The sequence below is a fragment of the Uncinocarpus reesii genome, genomic scaffold (assembly GCF_000003515.1).
Source record: "Uncinocarpus reesii 1704 scaffold_2 genomic scaffold, whole genome shotgun sequence".
NCBI lineage: Eukaryota > Fungi > Ascomycota > Eurotiomycetes > Onygenales > Onygenaceae > Uncinocarpus > Uncinocarpus reesii.
The window spans coordinates 3,938,049-3,956,733 of record NW_003052499.1 but is presented as its reverse complement, the minus strand read 5'-3'; the positions used below and the strand labels follow the sequence as shown (position 1 = coordinate 3,956,733).

General features: G+C 49.1%; 6 protein-coding genes across 6 annotated transcripts in view; 3 read left to right on the top strand and 3 right to left on the bottom strand.

Annotated features, from left to right (window-relative positions):
- Positions 1-178: 178 nt before the first annotated feature.
- Positions 179-1,524, bottom strand: UREG_04292 (uncharacterized protein; the record flags this gene model as incomplete). The annotated part of the gene is made up of 2 exons (XM_002544729.1): positions 179-1,126; positions 1,195-1,524. 2 exons carry the CDS (start codon positions 1,522-1,524, stop codon positions 179-181), a joined length of 1,278 nt encoding a protein of 425 aa, XP_002544775.1.
- Positions 1,525-3,051: 1,527 nt separating this feature from the next.
- UREG_04291 (uncharacterized protein) lies at positions 3,052-7,330 on the top strand (the record flags this gene model as incomplete). Its single annotated transcript, XM_002544728.1, has 5 exons — positions 3,052-3,183; positions 3,235-3,525; positions 3,579-4,331; positions 4,566-4,788; positions 4,905-7,330. The coding sequence occupies 5 exons, from the start codon at positions 3,052-3,054 to the stop codon at positions 7,328-7,330; spliced, it is 3,825 nt and encodes a 1,274-aa protein (XP_002544774.1).
- A 768-nt stretch (positions 7,331-8,098) lies between these two features.
- On the bottom strand, positions 8,099-9,365 carry UREG_04290 (uncharacterized protein; the record flags this gene model as incomplete). Its single annotated transcript, XM_002544727.1, has 3 exons — positions 8,099-8,511; positions 8,742-8,801; positions 8,867-9,365. The coding sequence occupies 3 exons, from the start codon at positions 9,363-9,365 to the stop codon at positions 8,099-8,101; spliced, it is 972 nt and encodes a 323-aa protein (XP_002544773.1).
- A 1,985-nt stretch (positions 9,366-11,350) lies between these two features.
- On the top strand, positions 11,351-14,672 carry UREG_04289 (26S protease regulatory subunit 4; the record flags this gene model as incomplete). Its single annotated transcript, XM_002544726.1, has 3 exons — positions 11,351-12,341; positions 12,456-12,617; positions 12,763-14,672. 3 exons carry the CDS (start codon positions 11,351-11,353, stop codon positions 14,670-14,672), a joined length of 3,063 nt encoding a protein of 1,020 aa, XP_002544772.1.
- A 622-nt stretch (positions 14,673-15,294) lies between these two features.
- Positions 15,295-17,798, top strand: UREG_04288 (uncharacterized protein; the record flags this gene model as incomplete). Its single annotated transcript, XM_002544725.1, has 2 exons — positions 15,295-16,300; positions 16,348-17,798. 2 exons carry the CDS (start codon positions 15,295-15,297, stop codon positions 17,796-17,798), a joined length of 2,457 nt encoding a protein of 818 aa, XP_002544771.1.
- A 459-nt stretch (positions 17,799-18,257) lies between these two features.
- UREG_04287 (uncharacterized protein) overlaps positions 18,258-18,685 on the bottom strand; it is a gene marked incomplete at both ends in the record, with an annotated part of 1,997 nt that continues 1,569 nt past the window's right edge. Inside the window, one exon of the mRNA XM_002544724.1 lies at positions 18,258-18,638. Within this exon, the coding sequence (XP_002544770.1) occupies positions 18,258-18,638 (381 nt within the window). The remainder of the gene's footprint in view (positions 18,639-18,685) is intronic.

Here is an 18,685-nt window from a genome sequence, read left to right as displayed (position 1 = left end):
AGTTGTTTTCATTCATCTTCACAAGCGAAGCTTGCAAATTCGGGATATTTGATATTGTACATACTTCCCACCTCAAGCTTGCATATGTGAGGGTACAAAAGAGAAATCGAAAAGCAAGATGCCCCATCCCATTATCACCGTGACTCCGGCCAATCATTTATCATCATCATCATCATAATCATCCGGCATCCGCTGCATCGGCCTCCAATTTTCGCTTTTTTGGTGTTCGACCCTCAGTATCGTCCTCGCCAGCCGTAGGCAGCAATGCCGGTGTCACGCTCCCTGAACCCTCCCTTTTTCCAGCCCGAGCGCCACTTGCATTTAATTCCGAATGTTTTTCTGGATTCTGGCAGTGATATAACTTCTTGCCGATGCGCTTTAAGTTTTTCATTCGAGCTGGGTCAGGAGGGGCGTTGGGATCGTGACTAGTCAAATAGGCGTTTAAAAGAGCAGAGCAGTTTGCTAGGACAGTGTCGAGCTCTCCACGGAGAGCCGAGAGCTTGTGCATGTCGCAGATTAGGTGGGGGACAACCTGTGGTATCCATGATGGGTGAGGATCGTCTTTTGCCCGGGCGAGCTTTGTGTCTAGGTAGAAATCCAGGAGCGGTTTGTCCACGAGCAAAAGCGCGGAAAGCCATATCTGCGATGGTGTGTAAAGGAAGTAGGCGTCTGTCATTTGAGCTGCGGTCTTGAGGATCTGTCTGGATTTTCCGTGGGCGGTGGCAATCCGGTCAGTCACTGAAGCTGGTGCCACTCCTTCTGGGGATGGTGAAGGGACAGAATTAATAATTTCTTGGAGCATTGCCGATGTTACTCCTGTGTGATGGGGGGCTGCTGATCCGTTGCCTTGTGCTATGGCGGTGAGTTCCATGATTCCACCTTCTAAACCTCGAAAGGGGTGGCGGATTTCGAAAGCGAAACGGAGGCCCTGGGTAAGTAGGAATTCTGGGGCAATAATATCCTCCGGGGTTGTGTTTGGTATCTTCTCGGCAAAAGAACGGAGGGGCATGTAGTAGTTATCTGTTTTCGTGGCAAGGAAGACGGCGCAAGGCATAATGGACTTGGGGTGATAGGTCATGGGTGAGTTGGTAAGGTAGAAACGGCGGAGATATTGGATCGCTGTCGCCTACACTCGGAAACCATCAGCATCGATCTTTTATGGCAATTTAATAGATAAAAGAGCGCAGTCCATACCCTCACCGTTGTCGGTAGTGGAGGTTTATATTCGTCCCCCAGCTCCAGTGTCTTCTCACAGTAGTATTGCACCAATTCCAATTCATCTTCCGCCGTCAAGCATGGAACCGCTTCCTTCGTCCCTGCAGTTCCTTTGTCCTTTGAATTTGCTCCATTGCTTTCTCCTGGGGTCGACGCGGGTCGACGCGCTTCCTGCGCTCGGCGAATGGCGACTTTGACTCGAGAGCTGGCTAGGGAATTGGTGTTTTGTCGAATGGAACCTAGAGATTCCTTGGTGAATGACCAAAGGCGATATTGAGTAGACGTTCTATAAAGCTGGTCCTCGAGCATTTTGTGAGTAGACACCGAGCTTCGGACTCGGAACAGACGGTTAGCTTGATGGGAGAGGTTGAAGCGAGTAAAGGATAGAGAACTGACAAGGTCAGTGTACAATCTTTTCATAAGTAAGACTTGGTGCGGGACGCTGTAGCGTTAATCGTCTATGGCCGCATGGTGAAGACTCAGCGGTTAAGCTCCGAATTGAAGAAGTTTTGGGCGACAATGGGCTGAAGATTCCTGGTATGAGTGTCTACAGGGCTCTGCAAAGCAAAACCTTGTGGCTCTTTATTGTTGCATATTGTGTTCATGGAGATCTGTTCTTCTTCAACTCCATTCCTACTAATAAGGAGCTTGGATATCAGCAGGAGTGATTAACTACGGCACACCAGTGCGGCGTACGGAAGCCCATAGCTGCCACAGTGCAGATTAATTTTGATTGGTGCCTGTGATTTTGCCATCACATGATTCCAATATAAAGCGGCTTGGTGATCTTGCAGTTACTCGGAATTTCATTCTCCGGCGATGGTGGCCAGCAACGTCAATCAATCCAGCACCTTTGAGGTGGTTCGGTGGCGGGCTGAAGGTTGAAGTCTTCACCAGACCCGTCTGTCTATCCCATTGACCCGTAACGGAGTAACCGGCGGACATCATCCAAGAGATGTGATCCAACTCTGAGAAAGTCAACATCATGCAGCCTGAATGCAAAGATACCCAGATCACATTCCACGCTGGAGTTTGGAGTACTTGATCGCCAATCGCAGGCTGATGTCCCAGGATGCACCATTGGATGGCTGGGTGCTCTGAGAACATGGGGGTTCTTGCGATTCTGGATTTACAAGAAACGGGCGCGGTGCTTTGGTTAAACTTGCAACCGTTTACCTACGTATGAAGAAGGACTGAAGATCAGAGATCTATTGCGTCAGTTTGAGTTGCTACATGGCATAACTCCATCCCCCTTCTAACTCGGTTGTGAGACTCTCCGCAACGGCGAACAACCATCGATCCCGTTGTCCGGCCCTCTTAGCATAGCCAGAGTGAATGATCGCCCCCCACTTATATCGAGACTTCGAGCGACTCACTCGCAGATCATGTATGTTTGTGTGCTCCTTGGACAACACTTGCTCAACGACCATCAGATCCTGAATTGGGTTTTAACATGGTTGGAACTCAGGCCTCCAAGGCACATGGAACTTCCGCTGATTGGGACCAGTTCGGGCAATCAATCTGGACCGTTTTACAAGAGCAAGGATGGGCTGGCTGACGGTTAAGCCCACGGACCATCCATCGGTATACTGTGCCGTACGATCCGTCCTTCCTCCAAGAAATCACTCAACAAAGTGTGTATAGAGCGGGGAAGCAGGTAACAATGAAACAGGGAAACGAGGGTGCCAAACGGAACATCGGTCCTCTTACTGTCCTTTAAATAGCTCATCAGACCCAGACGAGACTCTTAGTCCTTACCCAAACACTGGACGCAACTTTGCAGTTTATGTGAAGATTAAACCTATTGAGATTTCTGTTCTGTTTCAATCTGACAATATGAACAGCTTAGGAGACGCAATCTCCGCCGCAGATGGCATCCATGCTCGCATCCATGCCGAACTGCAGCGATCGGATAACAGGGTGCAGAATGCGCAGGAGGCTAAGGACAGTGCTGAGGCCAGGCAAATGGTACGGGAGTTCATGATGGCGTCGTCAAACCGGATGTGTTAACATCGCTAGGCTACTTCCGCTCTGAAAAGCACGATCAAATTTGTCGAGAGTTCCATCTCGAAGTTGCGTGCCGCCAACGTCCCTCGTTCATGCCGTACGCAGGCACAAAAGGCTATCACGCCGCAAAAAAATATACCCCAGGCCTCTCTTGAAGCAGAGGCAGAGCTCCCCGAGGATGGGAAGCAATTTCTGAAACAAATTTCGGGTGACGAAGACGACGGCTTCGGTAGCCAGGCTCCGAATCTGGAGGAAATGGCAGAAGCAATCGGTCCTATTATGGATAACTTCGACGAAGTGCTCGTAAGATTGTCCGGATAGCCCATACGCGGTACTACACTGACTTTCAACGTTAGCAAAAACCATATCTCAATAATCACTCGGCCGTCGTCAATACCGTTCCCGTCTTAGGGTTGAAAGGGGGAAACCAGATCATGTATCTTTCTGTTGACGCGGACAGCCATGGCATCAATGAATCCTGGAAACCGTTTGGGCCGTTACCCGGAGACGCCGCGAACGACCCCAGTAAAGTCCATTTCTTTCCGTACAAAGGCAACCTATATGTGGCCCATGGCCAAACTGCCTGGAAAAAATCTCCTCGCGCACGAGATGATCCCATTCTGAAAGAAGCGAATAACGACTGGTCCAAGATGTATGTCAACGAATGGGTCAAAGTTGGTGATGATGTCCTTCCGAGCACCGACCTTCAGAGTGTGATTCCGTTCGCAAAGCTGGATGACGGAGGAGATGTTATGAGCTTTGATTTGTTGATTCTCGAGAAGAGTGGGACAATCAAAATTCTTGCAAAAGATGACATATATCCGTCGAACTCATGGGAGACGATGTCGCATGAGGGAGCCGGAAGCCCCCCAAAGTGGACCCGGATTGCCTACTACAATCAGAAGCTGATTGGGCTGGATGATGGGAATAAGACCTGGGATATCACCGTTGATATCGGAAAGCGCTCGTACAAACCGGCGAATCAGGTTTCTATTGACAGAGTAACTGACTTTACTGCGACTGACACGGGCCTGGTGGTCATACGTGAGGATAACTACGTCTATCGCAGACAGGTCGAAGCCCCCACCGGCGGATCAAGTGAACCGACAGTACGTTGGAACAAAGTCATCCAAAGAGATGGAGTTACTCGTTTGGGCCCAGGTTCACCGGGTGTCATGCTGGATCTTAACGTGTTGACGAACGCACTCAGATCACGTTATATTACGGCGCAAAAGGTGGTCATGCCAGCAATCAACGATATCGGGGCTTGCGCTGAGAGCTACGATGTTCATATTGGACTTGTTCTAGAAGCACAAAAGGCTTGGGCTGATGCAAGGGGGGAGGATGAAAAGCAGGCCATCGCACTTGATGCCGCCTGGCAAGAAATTGATCAGGCAATCATTTGGTCTGATGATCTCTTCAACACCCTTGAAAGCTCCCGGAGAAGACGTGGCCGGCTATGTCCGCACAGTTACATAAAGTCCCGGCTTGACCTGGAACAACAGCTTACGTTACTCAGGGATAAATTGAAAGGATTAGAGGGACACCCTAAAAGATCAGCAGGAGGTGATGGAACCAGCTCAAGGCAGCATTTTGGGGAGCAGTGGCAGGTGCTCTGTTCGGTAAGGCTGCCTTCACTCTGATTTTCAGGTTTTGAAACGTTAGATACTAATCGTTGCTAGGATTGGCTTTGGGAGTTATCGGGCTATTTTTCGGAGCCAATCCCACGATTTTAAAGGCAGCGGGTGCTTTGTTCGTCGCCAGCGTGGTCGCTGCCGTGACCCTCGGGCAGAAAATCTCGGAACTTGCGAAAGCTATTGCCGACACCGAGGCGCAAATTCGAGTCACTTCGCAGGCAATCGATGAGCTTTCCTCCATTGTGACTAACTATACGAACCTTGATGAGATGTACAAACAAATGACCGCTTTCTGGGGTGGCCTGAACCTCACTGCTGGACGGGTTGAAGCTTTCGAGGAAGCGATCCTCAAACAGCTCGGCAAAGAGAGGTTGTCAACGCCGGCAAACATCATAAGTGCCAGAGATGCGATGGGGAGGATCCTAAAAGGAGCCGATAAATATTTACAAGTGCTTATTGAGCAGGGAATTGAATTGCCGCCGAAAGTACAAGTAGCGACCTCTTATACCGACCTACTAAACTCGAAACCGCCCGTGCTACTCGCCCTCAGTTTCGTCGAGCTCGTCTCTTTACGCACCCAGGAGGTCAAGGATGGTATTCAGCTTCTTGCTCGCCGTGATTTCTCGGCATATCGTCAGCGCATGCGGAACGCGAAAGCCGTTGCCTTGCTGGCCACTGCCGCTAAGCGGCGCGAGCGTATTTTAACGGACAACTGGTATGATATCGCTTTGCTACAAGCCAACTCTGAAATGTTCGCTCTCCCTGCCAGAAATGACATGAAAACAGGCGATAGCGAGTACCTTTTAATGGTACTCAGAACAAAGCAAGCTGGCTTACTAACCGTCCAGTGCCTGGGGGCTGTTGAACAAATGTGCCTGAAAATACAAGACTTGCTGGACAAATACCCAGAGGGCCAAGCAACGCTCGAGATCTCCGATCCATTGCTGGACGAAGCCATCGAGTTTTGCAGCCAAGCCGGGACCTGGGCTGTTATGGCCCACAACGAGTTCGCGAAGATCAATCAAATCGCGCGGGACTATCAAAACACGCTCGAACGGGAGATTAGAGAATTTGAAATCAAAATTCAGATTCATCGAGCTGCTATGGAGGAGGAGAAGAAGGAATGTGAGCGTGACTATCCGCCTCCCTGGTGGACAGATGGAAGGGCCAGTTGGATTTCTTTGCAAAAAGGTTACGTTGAAATGAGGTACAACTGGTTCATAATCGGCCCAATTGAAAAGAACGACATTGCTCCCCGTCGCGAGAGCCAAAAAAGCGGGATTATCTTTGATGGTAATTCCTTGACTTGGAAAGAGATGGTCGAGAAGGTGAATGGGGCTACCGGAGAGATCGCCCTGTCCCTTGATCGGATCAAAAAGTGGATCAGCATGGATCCTGTACGCATGAAACGGATATTGGATGCAAAGTGGAAGGATATCGCGGCAGACACGGCGCTCGTAAGGGAGATCCTTGCGGGCTTCATGCTAGTCTTGAAGGCGACCATCGCCAGTGGATCGGACCATGACCACATGCTTGACGTCCTTTCCCTGTCGCCCACGGTGATCAAAACGATTAGCGATCAAACCCGCCAGCTTAACGCCACTGTTCAAGCAATTGATGAGGCGATGCGTCTGCCGCATGTACGTGGCCTCGTGGGCCAGTGTGATAATGCTGGATCCCAGAAAACAAGCGTGCTCGATATCCTAGCAGCAACACGGAACGGGATGACTCAAATGACAGCTCTGCAAGGAGAGTCAACCCGTGCACTTCAGCTCATGGGCTCACGACAGCGATTCGCCATTCAAGACGTCGTTAAGGGGAAGATGAGTCTTCGAGAGTTTGTCGAGTACAACATTGATTCCGCAGTTCCTGCGCAGAAAGCCGCCGCCGCCGCAGTCAATCAATGGAGAGACATCTCTACTCAATATAAATCATGTCTACACTACGCACAGATGACCCTGAGAGCAATGGAAAACCGACTGGATAAGATCCAAGCCGAGTTAAGGACTGCAAAGGACAAGGATCACGCTCGGAACGTGAAGCTGTTGGCAGATATGATTACCCAAGCAGTGCTGTCCGGAGAGGTGTTTATGCCTACCAAAGCCAGCATTCAGCTCTCTGCTGCTCTAGACACTGCAACTGCGCGCAACTGGACCTTTGTGAGAACTTCATATATCGTTCGTACGATTCTGGAGGCTCTTCCCGCGGCAGAAATCGATCAATTGGTCGACACCTTTTCGGGCCTCAAGTTTGAGCTCGCGTCCGTGGTTGAGCATCTGAAGAAGTTGGTACCCGTCCTCTCGCCGGTGGGTGAAGGAGCAGAAATGCTGGAGAGCCTCTCCTTGAAGATGACCGATCGGATGAGAGCACTTTTAAATGACGGTAACGTGGTCCAGCAATTGAAGCTAACCGAGGATGACGGGCGTAAGATCGAACAGTCTTGGATTCAGATTTCCATGGTCCAGAATTGAGTATTGCTCCCAGCATACTAGTTATGGAAAGTGATTGATGGTTTCGGGGGACCTCTAATTTTGTTTTCGGGGATACACGACGTTCCGCACTTCATTAGGGTGCTTTTGATATATATGGAATCTTAACTGAAATCTTGAATACTGAAGATGGTCTCTCTCTAAAAGAAAACGATGAAATCTTTAATTCTATTCAGCTTTAAAAAAATTTCTATTGGACTCATCTCTGCTGCACCTGAACCCAAACATCCATGTCCATATTGCAAAAGGCCATTGTCCCACCGCAAAGTCAGCAGACATATTCAGAACTCCTGCCAACATTTTAAACTCTTTAGAGAACATAAAGGAGATGGGATATATTGCTTCTGCAGTGAAGACAGCTTTTATGGTCATGTTGGTCAGTGCTCTAGACTTCAAGAGCTTCAAGAGCTTCAACAGCAAGCCACTTTCTCTAGACAGCCCCCAACATGGATCTAGAGGCAACCAGCCACTTTGAGAAAGCTGAGAATAGTAAGTTGCTCTTCATCATGACACAATTTCTGTGCTAACATTCGTCCAGATACACCACTCACCCATCTTACATTAGGCTGGTCTGGTGGAACCGGGCTCCCGATTCCGGTCCCGGCTTTCCACCAGACGAATAATCCTGCATACTATGTAAATAGACCTTCAGAATATGTGGCTGCTGTTTGAAGTTGTTAGGTAGTTATTTAACTAGTTAACTAATCCGGAAACAATATCCTTTTAGCTTCAGGGAAGTTGATGGTCACATCAACCACACAGGAAATGTTCCTCTACTAACAGTACATATCCATGATTGCTTGACGGATCTTGGAGAAGCTGCGTTGCCGTCGGGCGCTCCTCGGGGAGGTACCTAAAGCATTTATGCATAAGCGACAGTACATGCTTTCGCTCCTCGGTGCCGGAAAAATGTGAGAATTTCGTGATTGTTCCTTCAAGATCCCATCCGGGGTTTCGTGGATTGGGCGTGTGGATATACCATGCATCCTCCTCCTCCTCAGGCCAGATGTAGTGGCCTTTGAACGGCAGCGGCAGCGGCCCTAACTTGGCCACCATGGTACTCACTTCCTGCTCACCGGGCCTGGTATGAAATGGGGTAATCCCACACCACAGTGTTGAGAAGATACACATATAGCTCCAGATATCACATGCTGGGCTTGGGTCTTTGTTAAAATACCGGTCTGGGGAGCAGTATGCCACCGGTGGCCTACCTTCTGGCTGTTCGTCGGATCTAGTATGAAGATTCATTGCGAGGCCGAAATCGCCTAGATAGAAGTCATCCGTGCGCAAGCTCTCGGGAAATGCGATGGCCTTGACCAGCTCCCCAGGCCTACAGATGTTCTTCTGCGGTATGGCAGCTTTTTGTGGCCGGCCAAGGACTGCGCGTATTTACCGTCTCTTTCTAGATGAGCCAGGGATTTTATGTTCCACATACAGTTCCCCGGATTGAGGTCTATTGAAAAAATTGCCAGCGTTAGTAAGATTCTACAACACCAGTAGAAATACCTAGGTCCATACCTCGATGTACAATTCCAGCCTTGTGTAGACTCTCCAATTCCTGAAGCAACTGTCTCGCTGCAGACATGCGCGTAGCCATGGATTTGGCCTTTAACGTGATTACGGAGAGCATTGGGCTACGCAAGGGAAAGACAAGAACCCTGTGATCTCCAGGAAGAACAAAAGTATCGAGATACAGAGTTAAACGAGATGTATCTTTCACATTCTGGAGGATTTCGTTCTGCATATGATATTCATTTGACCCCTGACCTTCAGTCAAGATCTTGAGCGCAACATCGGTTTGTTTCTTCAGGTCAAAGGCCATCCAGACTGTGGAAAAGCCGCCGTGGCCCAGCTTATGCTCCACGCGGTATCGGGAGTTCAGAACTTCTCCAAGACAAAGGGGATAGTAGAGATAGTCGGCGCTAGGTTGGTATATCGAAGGAGTTTCAACAAAGTATTCAAAGTCATCATCAGAGTAGGGGTCGATGAAATCTCCGTAGTCACCATTGGCGTCCATGATGCAGCTCAGGCGATCAAGCACAACTCAGGAATAAACAAGATGATGAAAGAACAGATTATAATTCCACTTACTGACTTTTGGTGGTTGAGGATCTGTACCTGGAACTCGTTATTGCGAAAACACATTGTTTGCGCGGTTCTGGGGGATTAAGCCAGGCTTCATTTGATATATTCAGTGATTTGAATGTAATTGGATAGACTCGATTCAGGCTCAATTTTGAGAAGTTCATAAGTTGCAAAAGAATTTTGCTTTATATATTGAAGCACCAATCTCTGCTCTAGAGATGAGAGAGATTTTGGACAGCTGGATTGAGATTTGGATAACTATAATTGATTCTGGAAGATGTTGATAGAGAGTAGTATAAACAACCCCTTGAGGATTTGTATGTAGACTGCTATCTGCGCCCCTGTAGCTTCTTCAGCTTTCATTTCAATAATAGCCTCCCTTGTAGCTGGGGTAACTAAGCTTCTTATTACACTCAATATTTGAGCTTATAGAAAAGAGAGGCATTTGTTTGTTGCCTCAGCTAATTAGCTCAGACGTGCCTCCGATTTTAGCCATGCTGGGCCTTTTAAGTTAGCCACTCTAAGCCCATTTTTCTGGCGTGGCTAAGCCCTTTAGTTAGGGGTTGCAACGCAGTTCATCTGCGGAAGAATCGAGCTCAAGAGTCGGAGCCAGAACGTGTAGTTAAGTATTCGTATCTGAAGGCTTTGATGATACAGCTCGCCCGAATGCTATTTCCTTGGGTGTGTAAGAGCTTTAGATTCATCTAAATAGGTAAGGATGGTGGGCCTTCAGTTGCGGGCTTACATTGTTTAGCAGCATTGTAGACCTCTTGCTCATAGTCAAGGTCAGGCGATCCAGAAAGGAATGAGTCCTTACTAGGAGCTTCAGATGAAAATTAGCCTAAGGCTGAATTTTGCTGCACAAATTGAATTTTTGCTTTTGTATTTTGTTGGGGAGATTACCAGATGACTCCAAGCCTAGCTCCAACATCAATTTCTCCAACTTGTCGCGTGGCATTTTGAATAGCTCTTCAGTGGAAGGCAGGGGGGATGGATTGGAATTGGACATTGTTTGGTTTGTGTCTTGATTGTTGGTTGTTGCCATTTTTATCTGAAGGAACGAGAGTCGTGAAGAGAATAAATTCACATAAAATGTGTGAGTGGATTCAAGAGATGAAGATGTCTGATTCTCTAGAGTGTGAGGAAGAGGAATATCGGGCTGACTAACAACAGATCGACCAGTCATAATGACATCAACTGGCCTAGTTAATGTAATTTACCACTCAACAATGGCCACTCCTCAACAGCGGCTAATTCCATTATGAACTATTCTACACAGTATGTACTGTATTACGAGTCATATATAGAATTTCATATTGTATAGTTAACTGTACTGACTTATTAGTCTAGCTTTAAAGATAATATTTCCATACATAAGGAATCCACCGTCGTTGAGTGGTATTATGTTATAGTTAAGCGCTAGCTAACTGCTGACTAAGCAATACAGCTGGACATCAAGTCGCCTCAGCTTGGGGGCCAGCAACAGCTCTCGTTCACGGTTCCACCAGTTTGGATTTTTTGAGCCTTGCATCGTCCACTTTACTTCTACTATTGCTTGAGTGCAAGACTCTGCTACACCTGCTTTTTGCACCTGATAGTACTAGGCGTCGAAGTGTTCTCGACGTTCCCTCTAGCTTGCAATCATGGTATGGCGACTCTTTCCTTCACGAGCTTCTCGTGATGGCGCTGATTGTTACAATCTAGGGAAATCAACCGTCTCAGATGGGAGGTGGCCCTCCTGGGGGTGATGGAAAGGATGAGCAAGATAAGAAGGTGTGTGACGTTAACCGTGGTTGCCCTTGGACCCTGCTCCGTGTATTAACTGCTGAGTTTTATAGAAGGAAAAGCCAAAGTACGAACCTCCTCCACAACCCACAACGAGAATCGGTCGCAAGAAACGCAAGGCTGCTGGCCCGAATGCCGCAGCGAAACTCCCGACGATTTACCCGACTTCACGTTGCAAGCTACGGTACCTTCGAATGCAGCGGATCCCATGATCACTTGATTTTGGAAGAGGAGTACGTAGAGAATCAAGAGCGCCTTCGCAAAACCAAAGCCCAAGCGTCGGCCGCACCGTCGGCAAGTGACGATTTCGATGCCCTTGATAGAAACGCGGATGAGCGGGGCCGTGTCGATGACATGCGAGGGAGCCCAATGAGCGTTGGTAATCTTGAAGAGATGATTGATGACGACCACGCCATTATCTCGAGTGCCACGGGCCCTGAATACTATGTTTCGATTATGTCTTTTGTCGACAAAGATCTACTCGAGCCTGGAGCTAGCATCCTCCTTCATCACAAATCGGTATCAGTTGTTGGCGTCCTCACTGATGATGCGGATCCTTTGGTTTCCGTTATGAAGCTCGACAAAGCGCCTACAGAATCGTACGCTGATATTGGAGGGTTGGAGTCGCAAATTCAGGAAGTTCGGGAAGCAGTCGAGCTGCCACTGTTGCACCCCGAACTTTACGAAGAAATGGGCATCAAACCCCCAAAGGGCGTGATTCTTTATGGAGGCCCGGGTACGGGGAAAACCTTACTCGCCAAGGCTGTCGCCAATCAGACCAGTGCTACGTTTCTCCGTATTGTTGGTAGTGAGTTGATCCAAAAGTATCTTGGTGATGGCCCACGGTTGGTTCGTCAAATCTTCCAGGTTGCTGCGGAACATGCCCCGTCTATCGTTTTCATCGATGAGATCGATGCCATTGGAACAAAACGTTATGAGTCAACTTCCGGCGGCGAGCGTGAAGTTCAACGTACCATGCTTGAACTCCTGAACCAGCTCGACGGATTCGACGATCGAGGCGATGTCAAGGTCATCATGGCTACCAATAAAATAGAAACTCTAGACCCAGCTTTGATTCGACCAGGCCGTATTGATCGCAAGATCCTTTTTGAAAATCCAGATCGTAAGTTACCAGCGTCCGCATTGCCCTTAGCCCTTCCCCAATAACAAGTTTTTTCAGAAAACACCAAGAAGAAGATTTTCACGCTTCACACGTCGAAGATGTCTCTGAGCGAAGACGTGGATCTGGACGAGTTCATTAGCCAGAAGGATGACCTTTCCGGTGCCGACATCAAGGCTATTTGCTCCGAAGCAGGTTTGATGGCGCTCCGAGAACGACGAATGCGGGTTCAAATGGCGGACTTTAGGGCAGCTAGGGAGCGTGTGATGAAGACTAAGAGTGAGAATGAGCCAGAGGGTCTTTACTTGTAGAATGGGCTTTTGGGACTTGTGCATAGCTGAATGTACACTAGCGTCTGACGGGTTTCAATGGTTAGCGGTATCTACATAATATCCAGCTTCTGATCCAATACATCGTAACAAAGTAATAGCCCTGCGTGCAGATGGTGAATCGCTATGTCGTTGGAGCTTTGTTTGGGAGAACCTTGTGTATGCCCACCGCAAACACTGCAAACATCGCCACAAGCCGCCAATAGCTTTGGGCTTCCTGCACCCTGCGCTGGAGCTCAAGGACAGCCTTTACAGCATGGACGAATTTGACGAAGAGGCTTTTAAAAAGTTCTTTCCCGGAAGCTTTGGGAAAAAGAGCAGGGAAACCGATGTTGGTGCGCAAATCGACAAAACGAAGCGAGGAGATACGGAAGCCAGCTTGAGCCACGAGGAAAAGCCCAAAGACCAACCGCAAAACGAGCTCGATTCAAAAGCCTCCCCAGCCGAAGCTCCCGCACCAGCGTCGAACCCCGATTCGAGCTCCGATGAATCGGAGGACGATGAAGATGAGTTCCCAGTTACGCATGATCTCGTGTTTAAAACTCACGAGCGGGCGATTACCACAATTACGGTCGATCCGTCCGGTGCTCGAATGATAACTGGATCGACAGACTGCACGATCAAGTTTCACGATTTCGCATCCCTCACTCCGTCAACGTTACGCGCTTTTAAATCCGTTGAGCCATCTGCTAAAAAGAATTCCACTGCCTCGGAGACACACCCAGTCCATGTCGCGAAGTTTAACCCGATATCGCCGAGTCAGGTGCTCGTCATTGCTGCTACTCCGCAGCCTAAAATATTATCTCGGGATGGTGATACGTTGACGGAGTTTGTCAAGGGCGATATGTATTTGCGGGACATGCGCAACACAAAGGGTCACATTTCGGAGGTTACTAGCGGGACCTGGAGTCCGACGAATTACAATCTATGCGCTACGGCTGGAACAGATAGTACGGTCCGCATATGGGATGCCAATATCGGAAGGACTCAAAAAGAGGTGATCGTGCACAAATCGAGGGCTGCAGGCTCTGCGGGCCGGACGAGGATGACTGCTGTTGCATGGGGCTCGCCGGCCCAAGGAGGCAACAATATCCTCGTGGCTGCTGCGTTGGATGGTAGCCTTGTGATGTGGAGTGGCGATGGGCCGTTTACAAGGCCAAGCGGTGAGATAAGGGATGCTCACACGAGAGATACCTGGACAAGTGGTCTTGACATTAGCCCGGACGGAAGATTAATTGTAACAAGAGGAGGTGATGATACCATCAAGTTGTGGGACACTAGGAAATTCAAGCAGCCCGTGACGACAGTTGCGCATCCATCTGGGTCAAAGTCATATCCTACGTCAAATATCCTCTTCTCCCCGAACGGCGCCAACATCATCACAGGGTCGGAAACGGGAGAGCTGTACATTCTAAATCCTGCGACGCTGAAGCCCGAACTCAAGACATCCATTACCCCCAATTCACCCCTTATCACGGTTCTTTGGCATGAGAAATTGAACCAAATACTTACAGGCTCCGCAAACGGACAAACGCATCTTCTATACAACCCCCAGATTTCGCGAAACGGTGCACTTACGATCATGTCCAAAGCTCCGAAGCGTCGCCATATCGACGACGACCCTAACCTTACCACTGATCTGTCTCTTGGATTCTCTGGTGAAGGCGTCGTCCAGTCCCATGCGAGCTTCGCTAGCAGGCATCCGACAGTTGGCCTAACTGCATCGGGCCGACCTCGAGACCCTCGCCGTCCGCATCTTCCCGTGCAGACCCCCTTTGCCAAAAGTCAACCCGATGAGAAACATATAAAGGAGAATATCCCTCTTAGCTCGATGAGAGACGAGGATCCAAGAGCAGCATTGTTGAAGTATGCGGAGAAAGCGGAGAAGGAACCGCTGTTTACAAATGCGTGGAAGCATACGCAGCCGAAGCCCATTTTTGCTGAACTCAGTGATGACGAGGAGGAACAAAGGCAGGGTCCGGATAGGAAGAAGATTAAACGATAAGATGGCCGCAAGTTTCTACAAGGCTTTGGAGTTTGGGATTCAGTGGACATGTCTATTTTATAATATCCTCCTTATCGTAATGCAAAAGTGTGCTCCGAGCAGTGACGTCACGCAATTACATAAGAATAGCTTCACCAGCCCCGCTAGGCTAATTTCGGGATAACCTTATTTCTGCCCGCTTGGAATTCTCCGCCCGCTGCGATCGAGGGAAGCTCCCGTTCGCATGCAAGACGACTGGCATCCAAATCGGACCGGCGCAGAAGCGGATACTCCATATGCCGCGCCTAATTGATTGCTGAAGGCATCGATAAGCAGCGTCTTAATCGATTGGTGGAGGTAATTATGGTTTCCTTGCCAGGCTGGGGCTAATCGCTGGATCGACAGTGACCCGTCAACCTCTAGTTACCAGTCTTTGTCGACGTGAAGCTGTCTGGTGGCAGTCTGCGGAACCTGAAACCAAGCTCTCAGTGGCTGTTGACTGTATTGTGACCATCAGTTGATTCCCTTTGCTACAAGGAGAGGGCGGGTTTCCCCCTGTTTCGTGCTGGCCTAGCTTTTCGTCAGAGCTATCCAATAATTAGCCCAACGTTATCCCTAACGGCGGCCTCGGATCACCAGCAAGATGTGGTTCACGCTCCTGTTTTCTCTATTCGTTAACCGAAGCTTGTCGAATGCCTCTCTGCCCCTCTCACTCACCCTCCGCGAGGGTACCCGGCCGGGAGATGACGATGGGGGGAGTCCAATCAGCGAATGGTCGTCTACAATCGGCATCGTCACCGCAATTGTCGGTAACGTCTTGATATCCTTTGCGCTGAATATTCAACGTTACGCACATATTCGAATTGCACGGGATCAGGAACGAAAACGGATCGAGCGTGGGTGGAAAATAGGGAATCCTGATCTAAGAGATGTACATGGAGAGGGCGGGCAGTCAGCTGGAACCTATGGGGCTGTTTCCCAACGAGCTGGCAGCTTTGGAGTTCAGGACAATATAGATAGACGGGTGGATGACGTTGCCGATATACGCCCCGAAATCCATGACCAGAATGCCTGTCGCCGTCAAATACCCACTGCTCGCCAGTCTTCCGATGGGCCTGTTAGTGGCCACACGGACACTGACGATAGTGACGATGATGGAACCGATCGTTTGAAGCAATCGTTTCTCTCGGAAAGAACAGTCACTTCGTTAGAAAAATCTTCCAAGTCAAAGGAGCGCAAATCCTATCTCCGTTCTCCGTATTGGTGGACCGGCATCATACTCATGACAATAGGCGAGGCTGGGAATTTCCTGGCTTACGGATTTGCGCCTGCTTCCATTGTATCACCCCTTGGTGTCGTTGCGCTTGTGTCGAATTGCGTTATTGCTCCGATTATGCTGAAGGAAAGGTTTCGCCAGCAAGATTTTTGGGGCGTCCTTGTTGCAATTGCCGGTGCAGTGACGGTTGTATTGAGTGCCAATACGTCCGAAGAGAAAATAGGCCCCGATGACATTATCGGGATGATTACCAGATGGGAATTTGAACTTTACCTCGGTTTGACGGTTGGCCTGATTCTTATTTTGATGTGGTTTAGCAAGGAGCATGGACGGAAGACGATTTTGATTGATTTAGGGCTGGTTGGGTTATTTGGTAAGTTTGTCTGCCATCGCACCGTAATCGTCTCTAAACATGTTTAGGGGGATATACGGCGTTAGCAACCAAAGGCGTCTCCTCATTGCTTTCATATACACTCTGGCATGTCATTACCTTTCCAATAACTTACGCTCTGGCCGCCGTTCTCATTGTCACTGCCATGATGCAAATTCGTTACATCAATCGAGCGTTGCAACGGTTCGATTCGACCCAGGTGATCCCCACACAATTCGTTTTATTCACGATCTCGGTAATTGTTGGCAGTGCTATATTATATCGCGACTTTGAATCGCTTACCCTGAAGCAAGGCCTCCAATTTTTTGGAGGATGCGCGTTAACTTTCCTGGGCGTCTACTTGATTACAAGCGGGAGATCTCAGGGCGAAAGAGGCCCCGAATCGGAGCAAGATGAGGAAGAAGCGATTGGATTATTACAGGGCACACCATATCGCGATTCGCTAGATTGGCATGATCAGTCAGACAATAGAGCAGTTCCTCGAGTCGAGCAAGCTCTACCCACAGAGGAGGACAGGCAGTCGCGTTGTGAATCTCTCCTGAGCGAACACGACCTTCAAGATGATGATGAAGATACACTCCGCACTCCGCGTGCACAATTATCCAGTTCTCCTGCTTCTGTGCCGCCTTCAATATCTGATACCTCTCTTTTGGAACCGCCAGAAGCTAGTCCCGAATTACATGTTGCAAGTCGCTGGACTCCACACCGTGAAGAGTTTGCTCGAACTGTATCGGCAGACGCGCGTCCCGGCACTCCGCCTCCGCGCTCCAGCGTGATTCTCCAATTCCCTACAGCGCCAGGCGCAACCGAATCTCCCCTGGACACGCGGTTGATAGCAACTCCGAAATCCGATGCAAATCGGGTCCGTCCACGTAGACATACGATTTCACGGACTCCAAGATCCCCGTCGCGAAATCGCCTTTCTCTGCGATTTTCACCAGGGCCGCTTCTCCCGCCACTTTCGGGTGGGTTAAGCGCCGTTGTGGCGGAATCTCTACGACGCGGCGAGGGCTCTCCGAAGAAATATCAGCGAAGGAAACGGATTATATCAACGCCAGATGGGAGAGCATCCGCAGTAGACGGGCATGCAGATCACGACGTCGAATACGAATCCGAGACGGGCTTTTTTGGGGATCTTGGCAACCGACATCACCAACCATATGGCGATGAATTGAACCGCGCCAGCACTCTCGGTCCTCCCGTAACATTCCGACTTCCTCTCGCGCCAAACGATCAAGATAATATCGCCTCGACGCCACCCGAGCGCAATGACGAGAGTCCCTCCCACCGCGGTCACGGCAGGAAAGACTCTTGGACTGACAATATCACTCGTTTTAGTGCTAGTTTGCTTGAAAGTGGGCGACGATGGGGGAGAATGCTCAAAGACGACGGCCATGGTCAAGATAGCCCATCTGTTGAAACCGACGAAAATGACCAAGGCCGAAGCAACCAGTCCACTGTACAAAGACCCTCGCTATAACGATTAGAAGGTGGCCTTTCCTCATATATATTTATTTCATTTCCAATGTTGGCAACTCCCGCTCACCCGCCTCCGTTTGCATTTATATTATCTGAGTGGATTTTCTGGTGACAATTAGTGTCGAGTGCCTATTCCTAATATTTCGGCATTTTCAGGGTCCAGCGAGGTGCATTTCGCGTGATTTTCTCATTCTCCCATTTGTACTTTCTCAGCCGACGTTATTTTTGTTTCTTCTGGAGTAAGTTTCTGATGCACATACACTCTTTACATCGTGTGGTGGAAAATACCTGGTGTTTGTATTCCAAAAAAAATCAAGACAAATAGCCATTAGATTGCCCATCTTTTCCTAAGCGGATTTTCTTGCCCCTGTTTAGAGAATACAAGAGCTGACTCAATATGTAATTTTGAGACTCATACGCTATATCAATAGGTTTTGATACGATATTTTCATATTTTCATTCATGCATCATTGGGGTCTGGGTCGGCGATGATAACATCCCCATTCTCAACAGCAGGTGCAGGCGATTGCAAGTCTTGTTGAGTGCCATCGGTCTGTGGTATTGCCGTCGTCGAACTAGGTCGGGCGGTATTACTGCTTCCATTCCCCTCTCGCCTATTCCTGGCGCCCTCCTTCAACCTCTCCCAGCGCTCCCTATACCGGCCTAGCGCATTCCTCAGCTTTTCATTTTCCCTCGCAACTTTTTCAAGCTCTTGCTCGTGGGTTTTCACCAGCTCCTCTAGCTCTCTGACTTTGTCCATTTCAACCTGGGCGGTCTGATTTGAGCTCGTTGTGTCTTGTCCCGGCAAGGGACGTCTTGATGCCGACGCAGAAGGAGAGGTCTGCCGCGACGCAGCAGCTTGGTTTTGTATTACTGTGAGTGATTGCT